The 17,718-nt window shown below is 47.4% G+C and overlaps 1 protein-coding gene across 2 annotated transcripts; it reads right to left on the bottom strand.

Annotated features, from left to right (window-relative positions):
* Positions 1 to 1,442: 1,442 nt before the first annotated feature.
* CBX7 (chromobox 7) lies at positions 1,443 to 17,508 on the bottom strand. 2 transcript variants are annotated; one of them, XM_042890476.1, is made up of 8 exons: positions 17,381 to 17,508; positions 16,192 to 16,235; positions 12,161 to 12,226; positions 11,632 to 11,698; positions 10,743 to 11,082; positions 8,634 to 8,768; positions 8,031 to 8,150; positions 1,443 to 7,414 (listed from the first exon to the last, which is right to left on the bottom strand). In XM_042890476.1, the coding sequence occupies exons 1-8, from the start codon at positions 17,447 to 17,449 to the stop codon at positions 7,395 to 7,397; spliced, it is 861 nt and encodes a 286-aa protein (XP_042746410.1). In that variant the 5' UTR covers positions 17,450 to 17,508; the 3' UTR covers positions 1,443 to 7,394. The 2 variants fall into 2 exon arrangements, with proteins under 2 accessions (XP_042746410.1, XP_042746411.1); XM_042890477.1 differs by lacking the exon at positions 1,443 to 7,414 and having other exon boundaries at positions 8,063 to 8,768.
* Between the last annotated feature and the right edge of the window lie 210 nt (positions 17,509 to 17,718).

The following is a 17,718-nucleotide window of genomic DNA, read 5'->3' as shown; positions in this document are numbered from 1 at the left end:
CCCCCCCGCCGGCTCGCGCGCGCCCGCGCCCGCGCGTGACCCTCTCCCCCCCATTCCCTCCCCTTCCTCAATATGGTGCGGGGGGGGGGGAGGAGAGGGGGAGGAAGGCCCTTAAAGGGGCCGCAGCAAAGCGGGAGCGGGGCTCGGCTGGAAAAGTCCGCGCAGCCTTCGGAGATTGGCTCATTTAAGCGTTCATTAACGCCTAAGGCGTCAATGTACTTAGCGCCCGTCCGAGAGCCGGGCTGCGAGCGTTCCCGAGCAGACGCTGCATTTCGACACTGACACCACCGCAGCGAGGCTGCCCAGCAGCAAGGCTGAACCCTGCAAGATGTGCCTCCTCCTGCAGCAGCCGTGGGCCAAGCAATAGCCTGCACCACCCCTCCAGCCTAAGCGGTACCCACGGTATCCCCAGAGCTTTCCTACGAGTTCCACAGGCAGGCCCAGGTTGCGGCAGCACCCCCACACTTCCAGCATCCCTCCTTCCAAAGCCACTTCCTTGAGGAGCATGCCCTGCTCTCAGGCATCCCATCAGGTTACCCTGCATGGGTCTGAGAGGCAGCACAGCAACAGACTATTTAAAAAATAAGCTATCCAGATCAACCTTTACTCCAGCCAGCACACGCATGTGGAAGGACAAGCACTGGGCACAGAGTGCCAGCCAGCCGCTGCAGCACTGGCAGGGGTAGGAAGGAAGTCTCTGGAGCAGGCTTTCCCGTAATGCTGCACTGCAGCTTCTTACTCCTTCACCTGATTCCCAAGCTGCTGCCAGCAAAACAAGCGGCTGGCTGCAGGCCTGCACCCATGCCAGCGGTCAGGCCCAGCCCCACCAGCTCATCACAGGCAGGCTGGATGCATTTTGTTAATGTGGGCAAAGCCAGCTGACTGGCATGACTGCCTCACTCCAAGCTACCTGAAATAAATCCAGGGCCCAACTCCACCTCGCCAACCGAGAGCTGCTGGGCTCTTGAAGAGCTCCCTGGAAGCCCCACGGCATCAAGAGCAGCAGCCCAAGCTGTGCCGTTCCCAGGAGATGTGGGATGCAGGCGATGGCCGTGCTCTCCTCCAGCTGCTGTTGGCAGATCTAATGAACCCAGAGCAGCAGCCATCCCGTGAGCAGCACTCTCTTTCTCCAACTCGGATCCATCAAAGACCAGCTGTCCTGGGTCACCCCTGTATAGCTCTAACTTACCCAGTGGTTAAAAATTAATAAAAACCTAACCTCCTTGAATTGAAGTAATGAGTAATGCCAGAAACAGCATTTTGCACGCTCTGTACTTCACAAACCTTTTTTTTTTTACTGGTCGTTCTCACGCACGGGCCTTTTTTCATTCTTTTTCCAACCACGCTGCATGTTTATACCAACAGGAGCAACTAAGGAGAAACAATTCAGCCGTTAAATTAAAGGAAAAGGAGGTAAATAACCACACAGACAGACCATTAGGTAAATGTCAGTTCTCATATTTAATATTTTCATAATTTTGTTTGCAACATTTACCACATAAATCATCTAAATAAATAGATGCTGTACAGTCTCTTATCCGTATCAGTACAAAAATAAAACCACACTTTGTGTCAAATTATACTTGAGCCTGCCCTCCCTTTGCCATTACAACCTCTGCTTACGACCCACGCTCGCTCAGACAAGGCATGATACTCTGATTGGTTCATGTGGAATTGGTTTGCGGCCTTTTCCCTCCCTCCCAACCCCCCCAAATACATTCAATTAGTCTGTACAAAAGCTAGAAGCTCATTCTGTGCAAAAGAAAGCTTTCTGTGTGCAAAGACTCTCATACTCTAGCGTGCTGACAGAAACAACAGCTGAAGAGACATGAACAAGAACCAGGGACCCTCTTCTCCCAGTAGACCCCATCTTCTGCCCCCCAGCAGAAGGGAAGCAGATCACATTAGATGAGTCAGTGTGCAAAGAGTCCAAATGGTGTGTCTAAGCTAAGGGGAAGGCTGGAGCCAAAGACCCCAGGAAAGAACTAAGGTTCCTTTGACTGTAGAGCATGCTAAGCAAGAAAGAAGAGCCTCTCATCTTAGCCTGCTCAAAAGGCTCTTTAGATATAAAGAATAAAAGCTTCATTTGGATGAATTCAGTTATTTGGTTGCTGTTATGTTGGAGATAAGGTGAGGAAACAGCCTCCAGAAAAATCCAGCATCTACTGAAGACAGCTTCTGGCTCACCCTTCCCTCCTTTCCACACCACCTGCAAGAGGACAGGTGCCTCCCCATTCCTCAGCCAGACTCATAAGGTGCAATTCTTCAGGCCAGATATAAAGATGTCTCCAGAGCTAAAAGATGCAGTCAGTTCCAGACTAGGACCACTGCAACTGAACTTCCTCCTCTTCTTCCTCATCTCAGATAAAGGAGGTGGTGGGGAGGAAGCCAGCACACAGGGCACTGTGAGCCTCCCCCTCCTTGGTTAGCCTCTTCCACTCAGCAGGGCTGAGGAAACTCTCCCCTCAGCCATGGGAGGGAGGCTAAGGGCTGGGTGGGAACTCTGGAAAAATAACAAGGGACAGCTACCGACCTGAAATAGATACATCTTTTCAAACGCTTTTAAAATGTTTTTCAAACGCCACTTTCAGGCAGACGACAAGGAGTACTTTGCACTCCTAGTGCTTTGCATTTTCAAAGTGCTTCAAAACATGCTTCAGACTAAAAGCAAAAAAAAAAGCTGCTTAACGTCTTGACAGACTTGCAAAGAGCTTCTTTGTGCTGACACTACGCTTTCTGGTTAAAAATAAAATAAAACCAAGTCTTTCCACTTCCTCTGAAATCCCCCTCCCAGTCAAAACTGCTATCCCAGTAATGAGATAAGCTGATAGAGGTTCTGAACACTCTTACAAGCTCTCTCCTTCAATATTCAATTGGTGCTCTCAGACATCACCAGGGTGTGTTTCAGAAGAACCCCTGAAGGGTTTGCAGCGTGTCCCACAGCAAACAGAAACAGTTCCAGCAGCAAAGTTTCTACCCACACTCTCTTGGTAGGCATCCTTCTCGGGCCTAACACCCATTACAAACTCCCCCTGAACTCCTCTCCTCTGCACACAACACCGTTAGCTGGGGATCACCCTTGGCCCACACTCCCTAATAAGCCATTGTACTTTAAGAGCTTAATGGTACAAGGGAAGAGAGCTGGAAGAGGAAAGAGAAGGATTATCAAATTCAGGAAGTACCTGTTGCAGGAAAGTATTTGAGAAGTCTGAGTTGCATTCCAAGTGATTGCTTCTCTCTTCAACAGTTTCATAGGCGTGCCCAGTTGCTTGGTTGGAACATGGGTGGTTCAACACCCAGAAGGTCCATGCTGTCTCTGCAAAGACAGCTCCACTGCAGTCAGACTCAGTGGGCCTTTTTATCATAACCTGCTGTCTCAAGATCAAGTTTACTATACCCCTGGGGACAATTATTTTGAGAACAGTGAAAGAGACATGCTCCCTTCACTTGTATATGCTAATGCTATATACTTCCATGCAGAAATTACCTCACGTAAGCTGTCAGCATGCACCTCCCTTCCTTTCCAAATGATAAAAGAGAGACACGAACACAGCACCTCCTCTCTGCATGGCCTGCTCAGAGGGCCATCCACCCACTGACTGCTCTGAAGCACTGACACACCAGAGCTGATGTGAGGGATCACAGGTTTCGGAGCAGAAGGCACTGCATTAGAACAGTGGCTGAACGTGGCCTCATTTCATCCCCTACTTGTCTCTTCTCCTTCCCCATCATATGATTTTCCCACTCTTCTTGGAGACTAAGGTAAATTCACAACCAAGCAAGAAGCACAAAGGGCCTGTAAGGAGCAGGCTGCTTTCATTTCGCTGCTATTAACTGACAGATGGCAGTTAACACCCACCTCAACGAACAATTACAAAAAAATAAAAATAAAAAAAAAATCAGGTTAATCATCTCAGTATTTCTTTTACAATCACGACAATTTTGGCCCTTGAGTTTCATTACAAGTTCTTTGCTCTTACATCGCATCTCCTCTCTCAGTTGCTCACCCAAAGGCCTGCCCTTCGCAACCCAGCAAGAGCAAACCTGAGGCCCCTCCTTCCCTCTCTTCCTACCCCTACAATTTTTTTCCTAGAAGGTCCAACAGCCCTCTTCTTCTCAGGCTGCAGGCAAGGAAGGGGTGAGCTGAAGAGGAGCAGATACCATTTAGCATTAGGAAGAGTCGTTTTCCCTACTTTCCCTACCTCAGAAAACCTGAGAGGAGAGGAAGGGGTGGGGAGGCAACGCAGATTGAGCTTTGCTCAAATGCATGGATGTGGCTAACAGCTCTCACTGCTGCCTTCCGCACCCCAGCCTCTGTTGTGGCTACCACCGAAGGTCTTACATGTGCTAAGCCTGCCTATTTTCTGACCTATGCGAGGCCTCCCCTCTCTATTCCAGTGAAATCATCAAACAACACTGGCTGCCACAGAGCAGGAAACAGCACTGGGGCCACCAGCACCCTGTGAGGCAAACAAACAATTTTATACATTCAGTCACAAAACACCGAGAGAACAATTCTGGATAGTTTCACAACACTAACAACAACAACAAAAAGAGCCATTCCTTTCTCAATAAGCTTCTTGCTGTATGAGGCTCTGACATAAGTAAGGGTCAGTTCACCAACAAATTTAAGCTTATTTTGGACAACAGAATGGCATCTGGGTGTTCTCATAATAATACCCTGGCTGTGCTTGAGAAAGAAAGAGAAAATAAAATAAATACCTCGGTCTGACTTCACAAGCAAAAGGGCCCCCAAGCAAAGGCAAGACAATAAGGGAGCATGCAGGAGCTACAAGGCTACTTAATGCCACTATTTACGTGCTAAAACTTGCTGTTCCAAGGCATCGCTTACATATCTGAGCAACAACATCTACTTTGTAACCAGCCAGGAACAGAGGCACCTTTCCAATCGTTTTTAAACCAGTGTTAACAAAGGTTTTCTAATCTCACGAAGCCCCTCGGTCCTGTCACACAGTGAAGTTACTGTGAGAAGATTTATGAAAGAGAAACTTCTGCCTCCTAAACACAGCTGGTCATTCTCCCACTGGAACAGTTCTGAAGAACAACCGTTAGAAGAGTTCTTCCTTGAGAGGTTTGTTTCTCGTGCACAGTTCACTAAGTTCTACTGGCTGAAGTTTGTTTTTCTTGTTTACAGCCATAGAGCCAAATGAGGTATGGGAGAGTTAGCCCATTTCTATTCTCAGCTTGTGCTTTGAATAGAGTTATTAAACTCTGCTTCAGCTGGATGCTATTCTGGCTCTCCTAATCAAATGGAATGTGTAACAAAACTGTGAGCACAGCATCCAATTTTCGTATGTTAGCTCTAGAAGTTCCAGCTCAATATCCAGATTTTGGGATTGAACCTAAAGATGGATGGGATACGGGAGAAAAGTGAACCCAGAGGAGCCCTGCTGCTATCTAAAGTACAAAAGCCCCATGCATCTCTATATCTGCAGACGTGGACTGACGTTAATTTTGAAGTCCCTGAAGACCAGCTCCACTAAGGAAGTCTACAATGATATGTTGCCAGACACTGGAAATGTGTTAGAAAGACCAAAAGAAAAATCTTTAATGGATTTTTAACACTGCATTTGTGAATGTAAAAAAAAAAAAATCCCAATAGCAAAACAAAAGAAACACAACAAAATGAAATCAACCCTACAGTAACTGCTCAGTTTCCTACCACAGACTCCTCCTCACACACACAAACCAAACCCATGCACAAGCAATGTGCTGCACCTTAACCTGGTCCCTAACTCCTAACTGACCTGTACATAAAGCAGCATGGGAGCCAGGTACCTTGTTCAACACTCCATGTAGTCAGGTGATTAGTCACTGCAAAAAACACAAGCTAACCTAATCTAGGCATGATTAAGAGATGAAGCTGTGGATGTATCCTCTCTGAAAGAGTACCACAGGTTTTTTGAAAACCTCTACTGCAGGAGAAAGAAAAGATGTTTAAAGAGAAATGCCAAAACAAAACACTGAGAAGTCTCAGCTGGTGAGTGGAAGAAAAGAACTGGCTTACTATGACAAGTTCCTTCCTGCCATGGGATTGGTACTGCTTCCAATGTCAGCTGATGACTGGAACTTAAATAAGTAGGAAGGATTTTGGTGTACTTGTACAATGTGATGGTAGCAGTAGCTGCATTAAAGAAAACAGATCCCATAAATGCCATGAAGATTCAGCAGGGTGAGCTGGAATTCAAGAATTTGCCCCAAACTAGCTAAAATATTGTGCTTCTCTAACTGTGACTACCTGACCTACTGCAACCCCAGTGAGCAGACTCAGCCATACTAAATGCTCACAGGTCACAGTAAGAAAAAAGATAAATGTTTTCTGCCTGTTTGGCAAATATCAGGAAGAGGGGGATGTGTGTGCGTGTGGGGGGGTGACAGTGTGAGTGATACTGCACAACCTCACACACTGCAGAGGAGAGCAAACCTGTTTATGTGATACAATTCCAGATTTGGAAGCCTTACTCCAGACACCCACATTCAACAAACATCCTAGGCCTGTATAATTCCCTCATCAGTCTGCCCTTGCTGTTCCAAGCTTCTTTCCTGCTTATTTTTCACTTCTCACCCTCTCTAATTTCTCCATAATTAAACTTCCACGTTGCTTATTTGGGAGACAAAAGATTAGTTCTGAAATTCAGGGTCTTCCCTGTGGTCCTGAAACTGCAGCGACACAGCAGAAGACTGGCCTACTCACACAGCTTTGAGATAGAAGGGGAAATCTTAAGTCTGCACTGACCTGTCACGTCCTATAAGAGGTAAAATCTGCTTTTAATAAAAGCTTCAGGGGGCAGCCCAAGCATTTTGCAAGAAGCAGATGTTTGGATGACCAGAAGTCCCAGAGCTCCCAAACTCTGAAGGTCAGCAGGCAAAACCCTTCAAAGGAACTGCTGAACACTGCCCAATTCCACAGAGCCTATACCTCAGAGCTCAGAAGGCTCATAGTTTCACACAGAATAAATATAGCAGGAAAGAAATGCTTTGTGTGGAATGGGAAGAGGGAACAAAGAAGTTAAGGATGGAAATCATGACAGCCAGCATACTCCTGCAGCTCTCTCTGGAAGTTCCCACCTCAGACTGTAGCTTACTTTTCGTGCTTTCCATAGGAAAATGTTTGTATTTAAAATTTTAAATTACTTAAATAAAATTTGATTTCAAGAAAATGGAAGGGAATATGCATGTGCAGGAACAGATGCTATGCTAAACTACCAACTCAAAATACAGCATTTCTTCAAATACCTCAAAGCATCACAGGCAGTCCAGCATGAGGCATTTAAGTGCAAGATCAGGCAGGGTCTATTGAAATGCAGACCACTTTCCTTGGCAAAGTTTTAAGCCTTCCAAGGGGAAGTTTCCATCAGTAAAGAAGTACAGGATCACAGATACTGTGAGGAGACTGGAGTCACGGAAGAACATTACTCAGACAGTACAATCCAAGCATTCTCCTTGCTAAGAATTACGATTCTCCCACCCCCACCCCACCCCCTTCTACTCTAATGCATGCCTTCTCCGCATGTTGTTTACCTTGGATCTCCCAATGGCATCCAAGAACAGAATTTGCCACTAATCAAGGTCCATTTCTAGCTCAGTTCTGTCCAATTCCTGTGTCCTGGGCCTGCGCCAGTATACTGAATATCTTTGCAGTGCCAGGCAATGCTTCAGTTGTCCTACCGGCCCCTCCTTCCAGGGAAGGAGAGTCAGATTTCAACCAACTATCATCACAGACTCAGGGCAGCATCTGTCATTAAGCCAGGATTTGGCAGAAGATAGGAACACCCCACTTTCCATAACATATTTCTCACACAGCATAGACAAGCCTGGAAATATTGTTTAGCATAGACAGAGTGGTATGCCTCCACTATGCTGGGTTTCTGGGCTTTTCACAAGGGCATAATGAATTTAGTTAGCCAATTTATTTTTCAGACACGTGTTTCAGTCTTTTCTGTATGACCAACAATCAGAGAAACCTCTGCTGTCTACATGGACCTGCTGTGCTGCACAGCCTTACTTACCACAGACAGGCAAATACGGTTCTGAAGTCCTGACAGCAGGCCCCAGGGAAAACAGCACTGGAGAGAAAGTCTTAAGAGGCTGGAGTGATCTACACAGGTAGGATCCATCGTCTCTCAGTGCTGCATGAAGAGAGGGAGGAGGAAGGTGGGAAGAGCAACGCATAGAGAAGTATCTTTATCCAAGGGATATCAATTGCAGAACAAGGCAGCAGGCTAGAGACCTAGCTCTCTTTCCACCTCCACATGCCCTCTCCCCACAAATGCAGCTGCTGCCACTTAGCAGCATAAAAGCCAAATTGTTCAGCTTGCTGCTTCGACATCTAGGAGGGGAGTCTTTGCCAGGGAAAGGGCTGTCAGCTTTTCAGATGGACAAAGCAATGACAAACACACCCCCTATGCTGCCTTTTTTTTTTTTTTTCTTTTTTTTTTTTTTGCGTATCTGAAAGGGGAAAAAAGGAGAAGAAAAAAAGGTCTCTGTAAACATTCTGAGACATTTTGGATTTTTTTTTTTTCTTCTTAAGGGATAAAATAAGCCCTCCCTAGCCCCACTCTAAAAGCACTAGATTTGGGGAGCACTGAAAATGGAGATTCAGAACTGCGCACTCCGGTCTCGGAAGAAGCCCTCAGCCACTTGTGCTTCTCTGAAAGTGACGGTAATGGAGTTTGCCGTGATGTCTGTCACTGTCACTTCGCTGGGGGGCACAGTGGGAATCCAAGGGAGATTGCCATCCACATCTGCTACAAAAGGAGAGGCAGACAGAGCATGTTAGTGAGAGGGAGAGAAGGTGGGAGAGAGAGAGAAGCAAAGAGGAGGATGGAAAAGGTGCCTCGTTTCTGATAAATGGTGGATGAAATCAGCCTGTATTCAGTCTGCACACACGAGGCAAGAGCGAGCACAGGCAAGCCCTCCCTTCAGAGGCTAAGGAAAAACAGAGGATCACTGCAGATTATAAAGGGAAAAGCAGGTTGTAAGGGTGTTCAGACACACACCAGCACTGGATAAGCCTACATGGAGATCGACAGGATGAAGTAACAACACCCAGCGCCTCCAGCCATTCACAGTTTCCAAGTGTCTCCTGTGCCTTCTCAACCCATGTGCCTCTGTATCAGCTAAACACACTCATCCAAGAGCAAGCTGACCTTCTTGCAAATGTCTTACCCCCGAAAAGTCAACAATGACAAGTTCTTAGATCCTCTCATGAGAGGCATAGGGATCCAAAGATGAGGGTCTTCTTCATGTTGCATCTGTAATGCAGCCTGGCTACAAAACATGAGTATTACTTCACAAAGAGGCTGCTCTCCATTTCTCATGTTCTTTCTTTGCTCCCCGAGAGCTCCATAAGAAACCCAAATATTTCTGCACTTTGGCACTGATAACTAACAGTCCTTCTCCCCATCCAAAACCTCACCATCCCTAGCTCCCAGAGACAGCCACAAAAATAGGCAGAGAAAGGAAATATACCCTCCCTCTACCACTGTACCTGCACTGTACCTTGTTACCTCAAGCTGTGCAAAGAATATGGGAAATATATTCTTAAAAGGTTATTTATGGCTTCTTCTTGTCACACTTGAAGTGTGTAACCCTAACACTAACTAGAATTCCACACATCCCATATGCCATAGGGAGAACAAAAACCATTTTATGTATCTCCAGTGCCATTCACCCTTCAGATCCCCAAATGCCTTGGAGGCTAGCACTTCTAGCTGAAAACAGCCCCACACATTTGCCTGCTGCCAGTATGTGACTCTGGATTCCTCTGTGCTTGTCCCACTGCTTCCCCCTTGGATTTCAGGTGCTGTTCTAGTCCCAGGCTGAAAGAGGGGATAGTGCCGATTCCCTAAACACAGTGTTCTCTCCAAAATCTTGCCTAATCTGGCCTGGCTAACAACTACTCTCAGCAAGGAGTAACAGGATTCTCTTAACTACTACAAGCAGCACAAGCCCTTGTTTTCCACTCCTCAGGAAGCCTTACGCCTTCAGAAGCTCTAATAATGCAAGGATAGAGTTTCCCTGGTAACTCAGAGCAACGTACACATCCCACAGCCCTCCTGCACAAGAGGATGGTATCCCTCCCCAGAAATGCCAAATGTGCCAGGCCATCTCCCATGCCTACACTTATGCTGCCTACTCAATGGGATCAGGCCGTTATCATCCTCAATTATCTCTCTCACCTCCCTCTCACATAAGCTCTACAGCAACGGGCTTTAGAGAGGATGTGGGGTGTGAGGAGGAAAGGGAAGGAGGGGGCAGAAGGAATGTACTGTGGGTTCCTAAGGACATTCCTGTTTGCTCTCAGAGCAGCACCAGTAGAGGAGCGCCAATGTCAGAGTCTGCCCAAGACCAGCCAAGCTCCTTTTACATGAGCAACAGGAAAAAAACACACGGGTGTGTGGACAGAGGCAGAGGTTACTGTCACCTCTGCCAGAAGGAAACTGGAACACAGCATTAACTTCTAGTAACTTCTGCATGTTTTCTAACATGGGAGTGGTGCCGTTGATTTAAGACTACAGAGAGGTGACAGCATTCAAAAACTGTAGTCATCCAACCAGGAAAGACATCTGCAGAAATGAAAGCCACAACGTGAGCCAGCAAGAGATGCTCTGAGGATCTGACCTCAGCCACAATCCCAGGATGAGGCAAGTAAGGAGGCAGCACGCAGAGCATCCTTCTCATGCCCTAGAACTTCTCAGCCAAGGGGTGTCTGGCCTTACCTTCTTTGCCGGTGTGTTGCACAGCCTCCCAGTCCTCAGGGCTTTGCTGGGTCTCCAGGTCTACTGCATCATTCAAGAAGAACTCATGCCTGCAGCTGCGGTTCTCCAGGCTTGCCATGCGGGGGAACTTCTTCCTTGACAGTCGCAAGTACTTCTGGTTTTTGCGTTGCTTCCGGAGAGAGAATGGCAGGACTGTTCCCCCAGTCTTCTCAGAGAACTCTGCCTGCCCTGTCTTGGCCCCTGGCAGGCTACTGTCTCCTCCTCCAAACCTCCGTGCAAGAGAGAAACAGAGCTTTTCCTTTCCCTTGTGGGCACTCCTCAAGTCCATGCCATACAGCCGCTGACAAGAACATCAATACAGCAAGGTTCAGAATGGGAATCTGACGATGTAGTCATCAGGGCTCTCACCTGGGGGCCAGGAATCTATTCTTACCTGAGCATCTAGGTGACCTAGGAGAAGCTGTGGTGCTCCTACAACACTGTTTCTCTCATCTCTTCACCTGCAATCTAAACTCTTCCTTACATGCTTTGCCTAGGACTGGTTACTTTGTATGGCAATCATCAAAGCATGCAGCTACTACCTTTCACATGCTGGAAAGTCCAAGCCCAGTGTGAAGTGAAAAGACCATGTCAACCAGGCAAGATCCTAGTTCAGAGAGCAAGAGCTGTTTCTTGTGCTTTTGTGTCTTTTTTTGCCATTTTGCTAGCTGCTGTTCAGCTAACAGGTTAAAAGTACCTCCCTACCCACTGAGATCAAGTTCTTGCATTAGCATTTTACCTCCAGTTTTGTCCATGCAACAGTGAACGGACAGTTTCCACCTTCCTGTGAGCAGAGCAGCAGCACAGCGCTAACTAATTAGAAACGTACAGAAGAAAAGCAAGAAGCTACCTGCAATAGGAGGCGCTTTGGTTTGGGACCTCTTTTTCTGTACCCTGAAGCACGGTCTCTCTCTTCCCTGTGAAGGATGAACACAAATCAAACAAAGCAATAAACACCACAGCACAAAGCCTAGCCAGGACTTCCACCTTTTGCAAAGCTCCCTCATTTCCTCTGTTCAAAACCAACTGTGAATAGCGTGGACTTGGAAAGCATCCCAGAACTGCTTCTTGCAGGAGTGAAATTCTTGCAATACAGGAACTTCTCTGACTTAACTGATCAAGAACGGGCTAGGGAAACTTATCACCTCCCATCACTCCAGTCCAGCTCTGGACCCAATTAAAACCTGAGAACAATTGTTATTTGGCTCAATGCTTGTGCTTGGCCTCATTTTGCCTTATCTGCCTCATCAAGGCCAGGTTACAGAGATGGAGAAGGACTTGTTGCTGCACGTCTCATCTTTGATTGAAGTGGGGACACCACAACAGAGTAAGGACACTATTTCCTGCACCCAGTGAAAGAAAAGAACACACACACTTACTTTTCTTCGTAAGCCACTACCAGGCGAGGGTCCAAGATATGATCTTCTGGCTCCCATGTGCTGTATCTGAAGAAAAACATAAGGAATATAAAGTAAACAATGCTTTAATGAAATATTCCCTCTGCAGGACCGTTCCCAGCGTGCTGAGACCCTGGATATTGTCTTCACAAGGCTCCGTGGGGCCTGCCACAACACTGCTAGAGCTCTTAGGAATTCTAGCCAGTCCCCCCCAGACATCACCTCCCCTTCCGCCAAACACCAAGCAACAATTTGCAGGAGAGCAGGGAAGGCTTTCCTCCCAGGGCTCCCTTCACACTATTTGCAAAGCCTGTGCAGAGCCACAAACTAGTCTTAAGGCAAAGCATAAACAGGTCGCACTTGCAGCACTCCCAGAAATCCAGCAAATATATGGGACAGCGAGATGAAATCTGATACAGCTTTCTGAAAAATAGGTCTCTCTTAATTTAGAGCGCTCAAAGATTAAGTATGCTTTCTTCCCTGCATTATTAATTACCTCTAATCATTGGAACCAAAAGTATTTCTTTAAGAAGAGTTTAATTTTTCTTCACTGTTGCCATTCAACTGAACGTGTTTAGATTTGGGCCCTGAGGCAAGTAGATGGCAACTATCCAACTACTGCTCCTCTTACTCGGCTCCCCCTGCAGGTTATTTCTGCCTAGCAGAGGTTGCCCAGGAGGAACCCACCTGCACTGTGGTTACGACTACTGAAACTGCTTAAAATGAACTCGACACTCTGAAGGCAACCCATGAACACTGTCATTTGCGGCTCCCTCTTCCTCCGCTGCCAGACAGCCACAATGGAGCCAGCTGCTCAGGAAAGGGCTGACACCACACAGCAGGCCACACCAAAACCTGTTCCCAAGGGGCACGGCTGTGGTTAACACCAAAGAGAAGCAGCCAAAGATTCCAATGGTGAAAGGTTTCTGGAAGATGAAAGGGTCACAAGGCAGTCCCTGCAGTGGGTTTATTCTAAGGGCTCACGGTTGCCAAGAAAAGATGGGCAGCACATCTTCATTATGCAAACCCTAAAGCAAAAAGATAAGTCTGACATCCCAAATGCCTCAGAGCATTCAGTTTCCAGCACGTGATGTCCAGTGTCTCAAAGCAGAGCTTCTCCAGCCCCTGGAGAGGGGGACGGACAGGAGAAACGTACAAGTGGCAAAGGTGCATTTGTAGCAGTGCCTTCAAACTCAGAAAAAGCATTTTAGGAGGCTTACATTTCTGGATGAAGCACAGCCTGCACTGGCAACATGTGGCACACTCACATATGTACACAGGAAGGTGGACTGCTTTTTCCTTTCATCTACTCATGAGCTAGAAGAAAGGTACTGAAAGACAGAAGAGTTCCTGGAGAATGGTTCTATAAATGGAGGTACAGGTTTGTTTGTTTTTAATACCAAACTGAGAAGCAGAAATATGGAATTCAGATATCCCTAGGTGCACTGTGCATCAGAGGGTTAAGAACAGACATGTCTTCATAACCAACTGATCCACCCTCCCTCCTTCGCCCAAGCCTCTTGCAGCAACCTGACTGTGAGCTGTCAAAACCAAGATGCTGTTTGAACAGAGGAGGGTTTCCTCCCAGCTGCAGGGATTCTGGCACTCATTCCTCAAATTTCAGAAAAATGGTAACGTAAAGGGGGGGGGGGGACGACATCAGATCACTTTTCATAGGCAGGAGAAGAAAAATTTGCTTTAAAAAGAAAAGAAAGAAAGAAAAACCCTTGGTGGGTGTTGCCTTTTTCTCTGCAGCTCAATTCCTGGCTTCACTGCAGTGGCAAAACACTGCATATAAAAAAAAAAAAACAACCACGGTTCAGTTTGCCACACACTCACACACACACACACACACACAGAGCTATACATACGGGCACACACAGCCCAGGCTGCAGCAGAACTGCAGAGAGCAGGCACTCTGGAAAACATAGATCATATGATCCTTCTTCCCCCTCCTTCTACTCCTCCTCTTCCCCCTCCCCTCTTAACTCCAAGGCAAGTTGTAAACAAGCTTGTAGCTAGAATCAGGCAGTCATTCCTTCATTCCCTGACTCCAGCAGTACAGTCCAGGAATCCGAGGAATGGGGCATTAACACTTTTTGCGTGTAAAATATCAAATAAATGTTAAAGCAGCAAACATCAGTTCTATGCTTGCTTTTTTCCATGAAGCATTCAGTGGGAATCACAAGATAACTGGTATGGAGATTATAAATAACAATGCGACAAGGTTGAGGAGGGGAATGAAGAGAAATATGATGTGGGATGAGAAAACAGCAGATGTTGGAAGACAAAGATGCAAACAGCTTGTGGGGTGTTACATGCCATCACAGGCATATTTCTGTTTAGAAACAAGGAACAGAGACTGCTAGCAGGATGAAAGTAGCTTGCATGCTCAAAGCATCTTGGTTTTAAGCAAATCAAACTGCTGTGTAACAGTTAAAAAAAAAAAGTGTTCTTTGAACTTGAGTGTACATGAAAAAGGTGTTCGGACTTCTCACATCAAAATAAGGGAACCTTCATATTCTCTTGCTCTCTGGGCATAAGCTGTGCTTTTAATTCCCCAGAGATCCTGTTCCCCTACAGTTCCAAGGTATAGGGCACGAAAAGGCAGTAGCAAGAATAAGGGCTGCTCTGTCAAAAGAAACGTGATACCAAGTCTCACTCCACCTTCTCTTGCAATGTCATTTGCCAAAAAAGATCTCGCTGTGTTTGCCCAATTCTCCTTTCCAGATATATTAGTATTCCAGTCAAAGGGGACAGTGCCTCCCAGACTAGAAACGTTCCCAACCTCTGATAATGATTAAATTAGGTGTAGCTACTTAGGAGGGGCAAAAAGGCCCAAGAACTGATCCACATTGCAGCTGGTACTCATTAAGAGCACTAGGTTACACTCCAACAGCAGGATTTACAGTCAAGAAAACAGTCATCCCAATTTGACTATCACCACCAGAGAGGGAAAGCTACTTATGCACACCCTGTAAGCACAAGGATTAGGCACACAGAAACACATTCCACCTTCTTAAACATGAGGTACAATCTGTCGGGATCACATCCAAACACCCATCAGGATCACACCCAGCATTTTGCAACTCAAGGATGAGCGAGCAGAAGTTCCCCTTTGCTCAGCACCGTCCAGGGCAGCCAGATACACACTGCAATCACACCCATGCACACTGGGTACCTACAGAAAAGCAGACCTCTCTCCCCATGGGTAAGACCATGAGGCTGTTCCATCAGGCTGCTAGCTGACACAGAAATGTTCTCCAGTTACCTAATCTTTTTAATCTCAAAGCATGTCACAGATTGTACAGACACAAAGCAATGACTCTTTTTCAGCGGCAGCTGCATTTTAATAAAAAAGCATCTGTAAACAGTGCACAGCAATGATGCAATATATACATATATATATATATCGTTTCCCTCTTGCAATATGGCAGCCAAAGCAAAGGCAGAAAAGGCACTGAGAACAACAGAAGGTTTCAGACAAGGAAATAAAGGCATTGCAGTAATTTCAAAGGGACAAAGATCACCTCCAGTTGGCTACAATCCATCTGAAATATTGCCCCTTCCCTTTTGTGAATTGCAGAGGGGATACAGCAGGATAACAAAGACAAGACCACTGCCTTGTTTTCTATGTTACAAGACTACATATAGCTCTACAAATAAAGTGCAGTCCCCTTGGTGCCGATTCAGAAAAGCAAGCACCATTCCAGGCTCTGAAGAATCAAGGTTCCTTGTCAAACCATACTGAATTATAAAAGCTTTTTAACTAAAAATCATCTCAATGAAATAGCTCAGTAGTGGCAAAACCCAGTCAGAAGAGGTTGGCATACAGACTGCATCCTTCGGCTGTCAGTGTGGAAACAATACAGAGTTTTGGTTTGTGGCTCTTTGTTTACAGCTGTCAGAATGAGGCACATGAGGTTACCCGTGAAGAATGAGACTCTCGCTTGCAAAGATACAGTGAATACTATTAATAAACAGTTAAGAAAAAGACAAGTAAAACAACTTACTTTGGGGGCCATCCTTTCCACTTCACCAGGTATTCTACTTTACCCTGGAGGGGAGAAAAAAAGAAGGAAAAAACAGGTAAAGTCTACAACCAAATATGGGCTACGGTAAGAGAAGTAACCAATCAACAGGACTGAGCAAAGAGCTCATTTCCCACCACTTCATTTTCAAAACAACACCACTTCCTCTTTCAACTATACTTGTGGTATCTCCTTCCCTGTGGGCACGGAGGGCTGTTTAAAAGGATGCAAACTCCCCACAGCTTGGGACCATCGCTGAGAAGAATCACAGAGGCTGGAAGGGACCTCTGGAGATCAAGTCTGACCCTGCTTCTAAAAGCAGGTTCCCTACAGTAGGCTGGAGCAGGAAAGCATCAGGCAGAATCGCAAACGCCAGACTGCAGCCATCCCTGCATTTACAGGGAGCCCTGCAAAAAGTCAGTATGCATAAAAGCAAGAGGGAGATGCACGCTGGGAGCAGGTGTCAGAGGAATCTGTTCAAGCAGAGAAGATATACAAGACTGAGATCCTATGAAGCGTTACTTTAGCATGTTCCAGCTGCTGCACCAGAGCACCACTCCATCCATCACAGCCACTCCACCTTTCAACCCAAACAGCTCAAGCTCAGTGTTAACCGCTTATCTGTTCACCCCAAGCACAAAACCAAACAACAAACACGCAGCAATCGGAAACCACACGCAGAGGCCCAGAAGAACGTGCACAACCAGCAAAGAAATCTTTAATATTATACCACAGGACTTGTTAAACACTTCTCAGAGCACTGCAGGAGGATGGAAGCGCTGCTGCTGCTGGCACCAAGTGACAGCACAGAAAGCACAGCCTTGCAGCCCGTGTTTTCCAACAGAGGGGCTCCCCAGCTTCCAGATGCTTGCACACACCGCCCTATAAGGCACTTCCCGACGACCAGACGCATACGGCTAGCCCACCCCCCCAGGGACGGGGTTCCTCGACGCAGGGAAACTGAGTCACCGAGCTGAGGCCGAGCCCCCCAGCCACTATAGGGTGACTCTCACTCACAGACCCCCCGCCCCGGAGACACCCCCCTTCCCCGCCCCATCCCAGAGCGGCCACCGCCACCACGCCCCCCGCTCCCGTGTGAGGAGGGAGGAAAAGAGGCGGGCCGGGCCGGGCCGGGCCGGGGGGGACCCCTCTCGCCCACCACGCGGCCCACCTTCCGCACACGCTTCTTGCGGATGCTCTCCACCGCGAACACCTGCTCCCCGATAGCCGACAGCTCCATGGCAGGGGAGGACAGCGGGGCCGAGGCCGGTGGTGCCCGTCGGCGGCCGTCGGCGGCCGTTGCCCGCCGCTCCCCCCCCCCCCCCCCCCCCCCCCCCCCCGCTGTAGAACCTGCGCAACGTTTTCCTTCGGCGCGCGCGGGGAGGCGGAGCCTCGCGCTGGGCGGGAACCGCCGGAGGGGCCGCTCCCGCCTCCCGCCTCGGCCCCCCTCACAGCCGCTCCCGCGCTGCCCGCTGCCCTCGTTCGTTTACGTGACAGCCCTGAATTTGG

Source organism: Lagopus leucura, unplaced genomic scaffold, assembly GCF_019238085.1.
Source record: "Lagopus leucura isolate 7727_CA_CO unplaced genomic scaffold, USGS_WTPT01 Super-Scaffold_100159, whole genome shotgun sequence".
NCBI classification, from domain to species: domain Eukaryota; kingdom Metazoa; phylum Chordata; class Aves; order Galliformes; family Phasianidae; genus Lagopus; species Lagopus leucura.
The sequence above is the reverse complement of the archived record's forward strand: the minus strand, read 5'-3'. Positions and strand labels throughout refer to the sequence as shown.

What these genes read in the sequence shown, in the direction of transcription:
- CBX7 (XM_042890476.1), bottom strand. Translation starts at nt 17,449, where the DNA reads ATGGAGCTGTCGGCTATCGGGGAGCAGGTGTTCGCGGTGGAGAGCATC. An exon ending in TGGAAAGGATGGCCCCCAAA is followed by an intron (nt 12,227 to 16,191) that starts GTAAGTTGTTTT and finishes GTTTTTCTTCAG; the next exon opens with ATACAGCACATGGGAGCCAG. An exon ending in GCAACACACCGGCAAAGAAG is followed by an intron (nt 8,769 to 10,742) that starts GTAAGGCCAGAC and finishes CTCCTTTTGTAG; the next exon opens with CAGATGTGGATGGCAATCTC.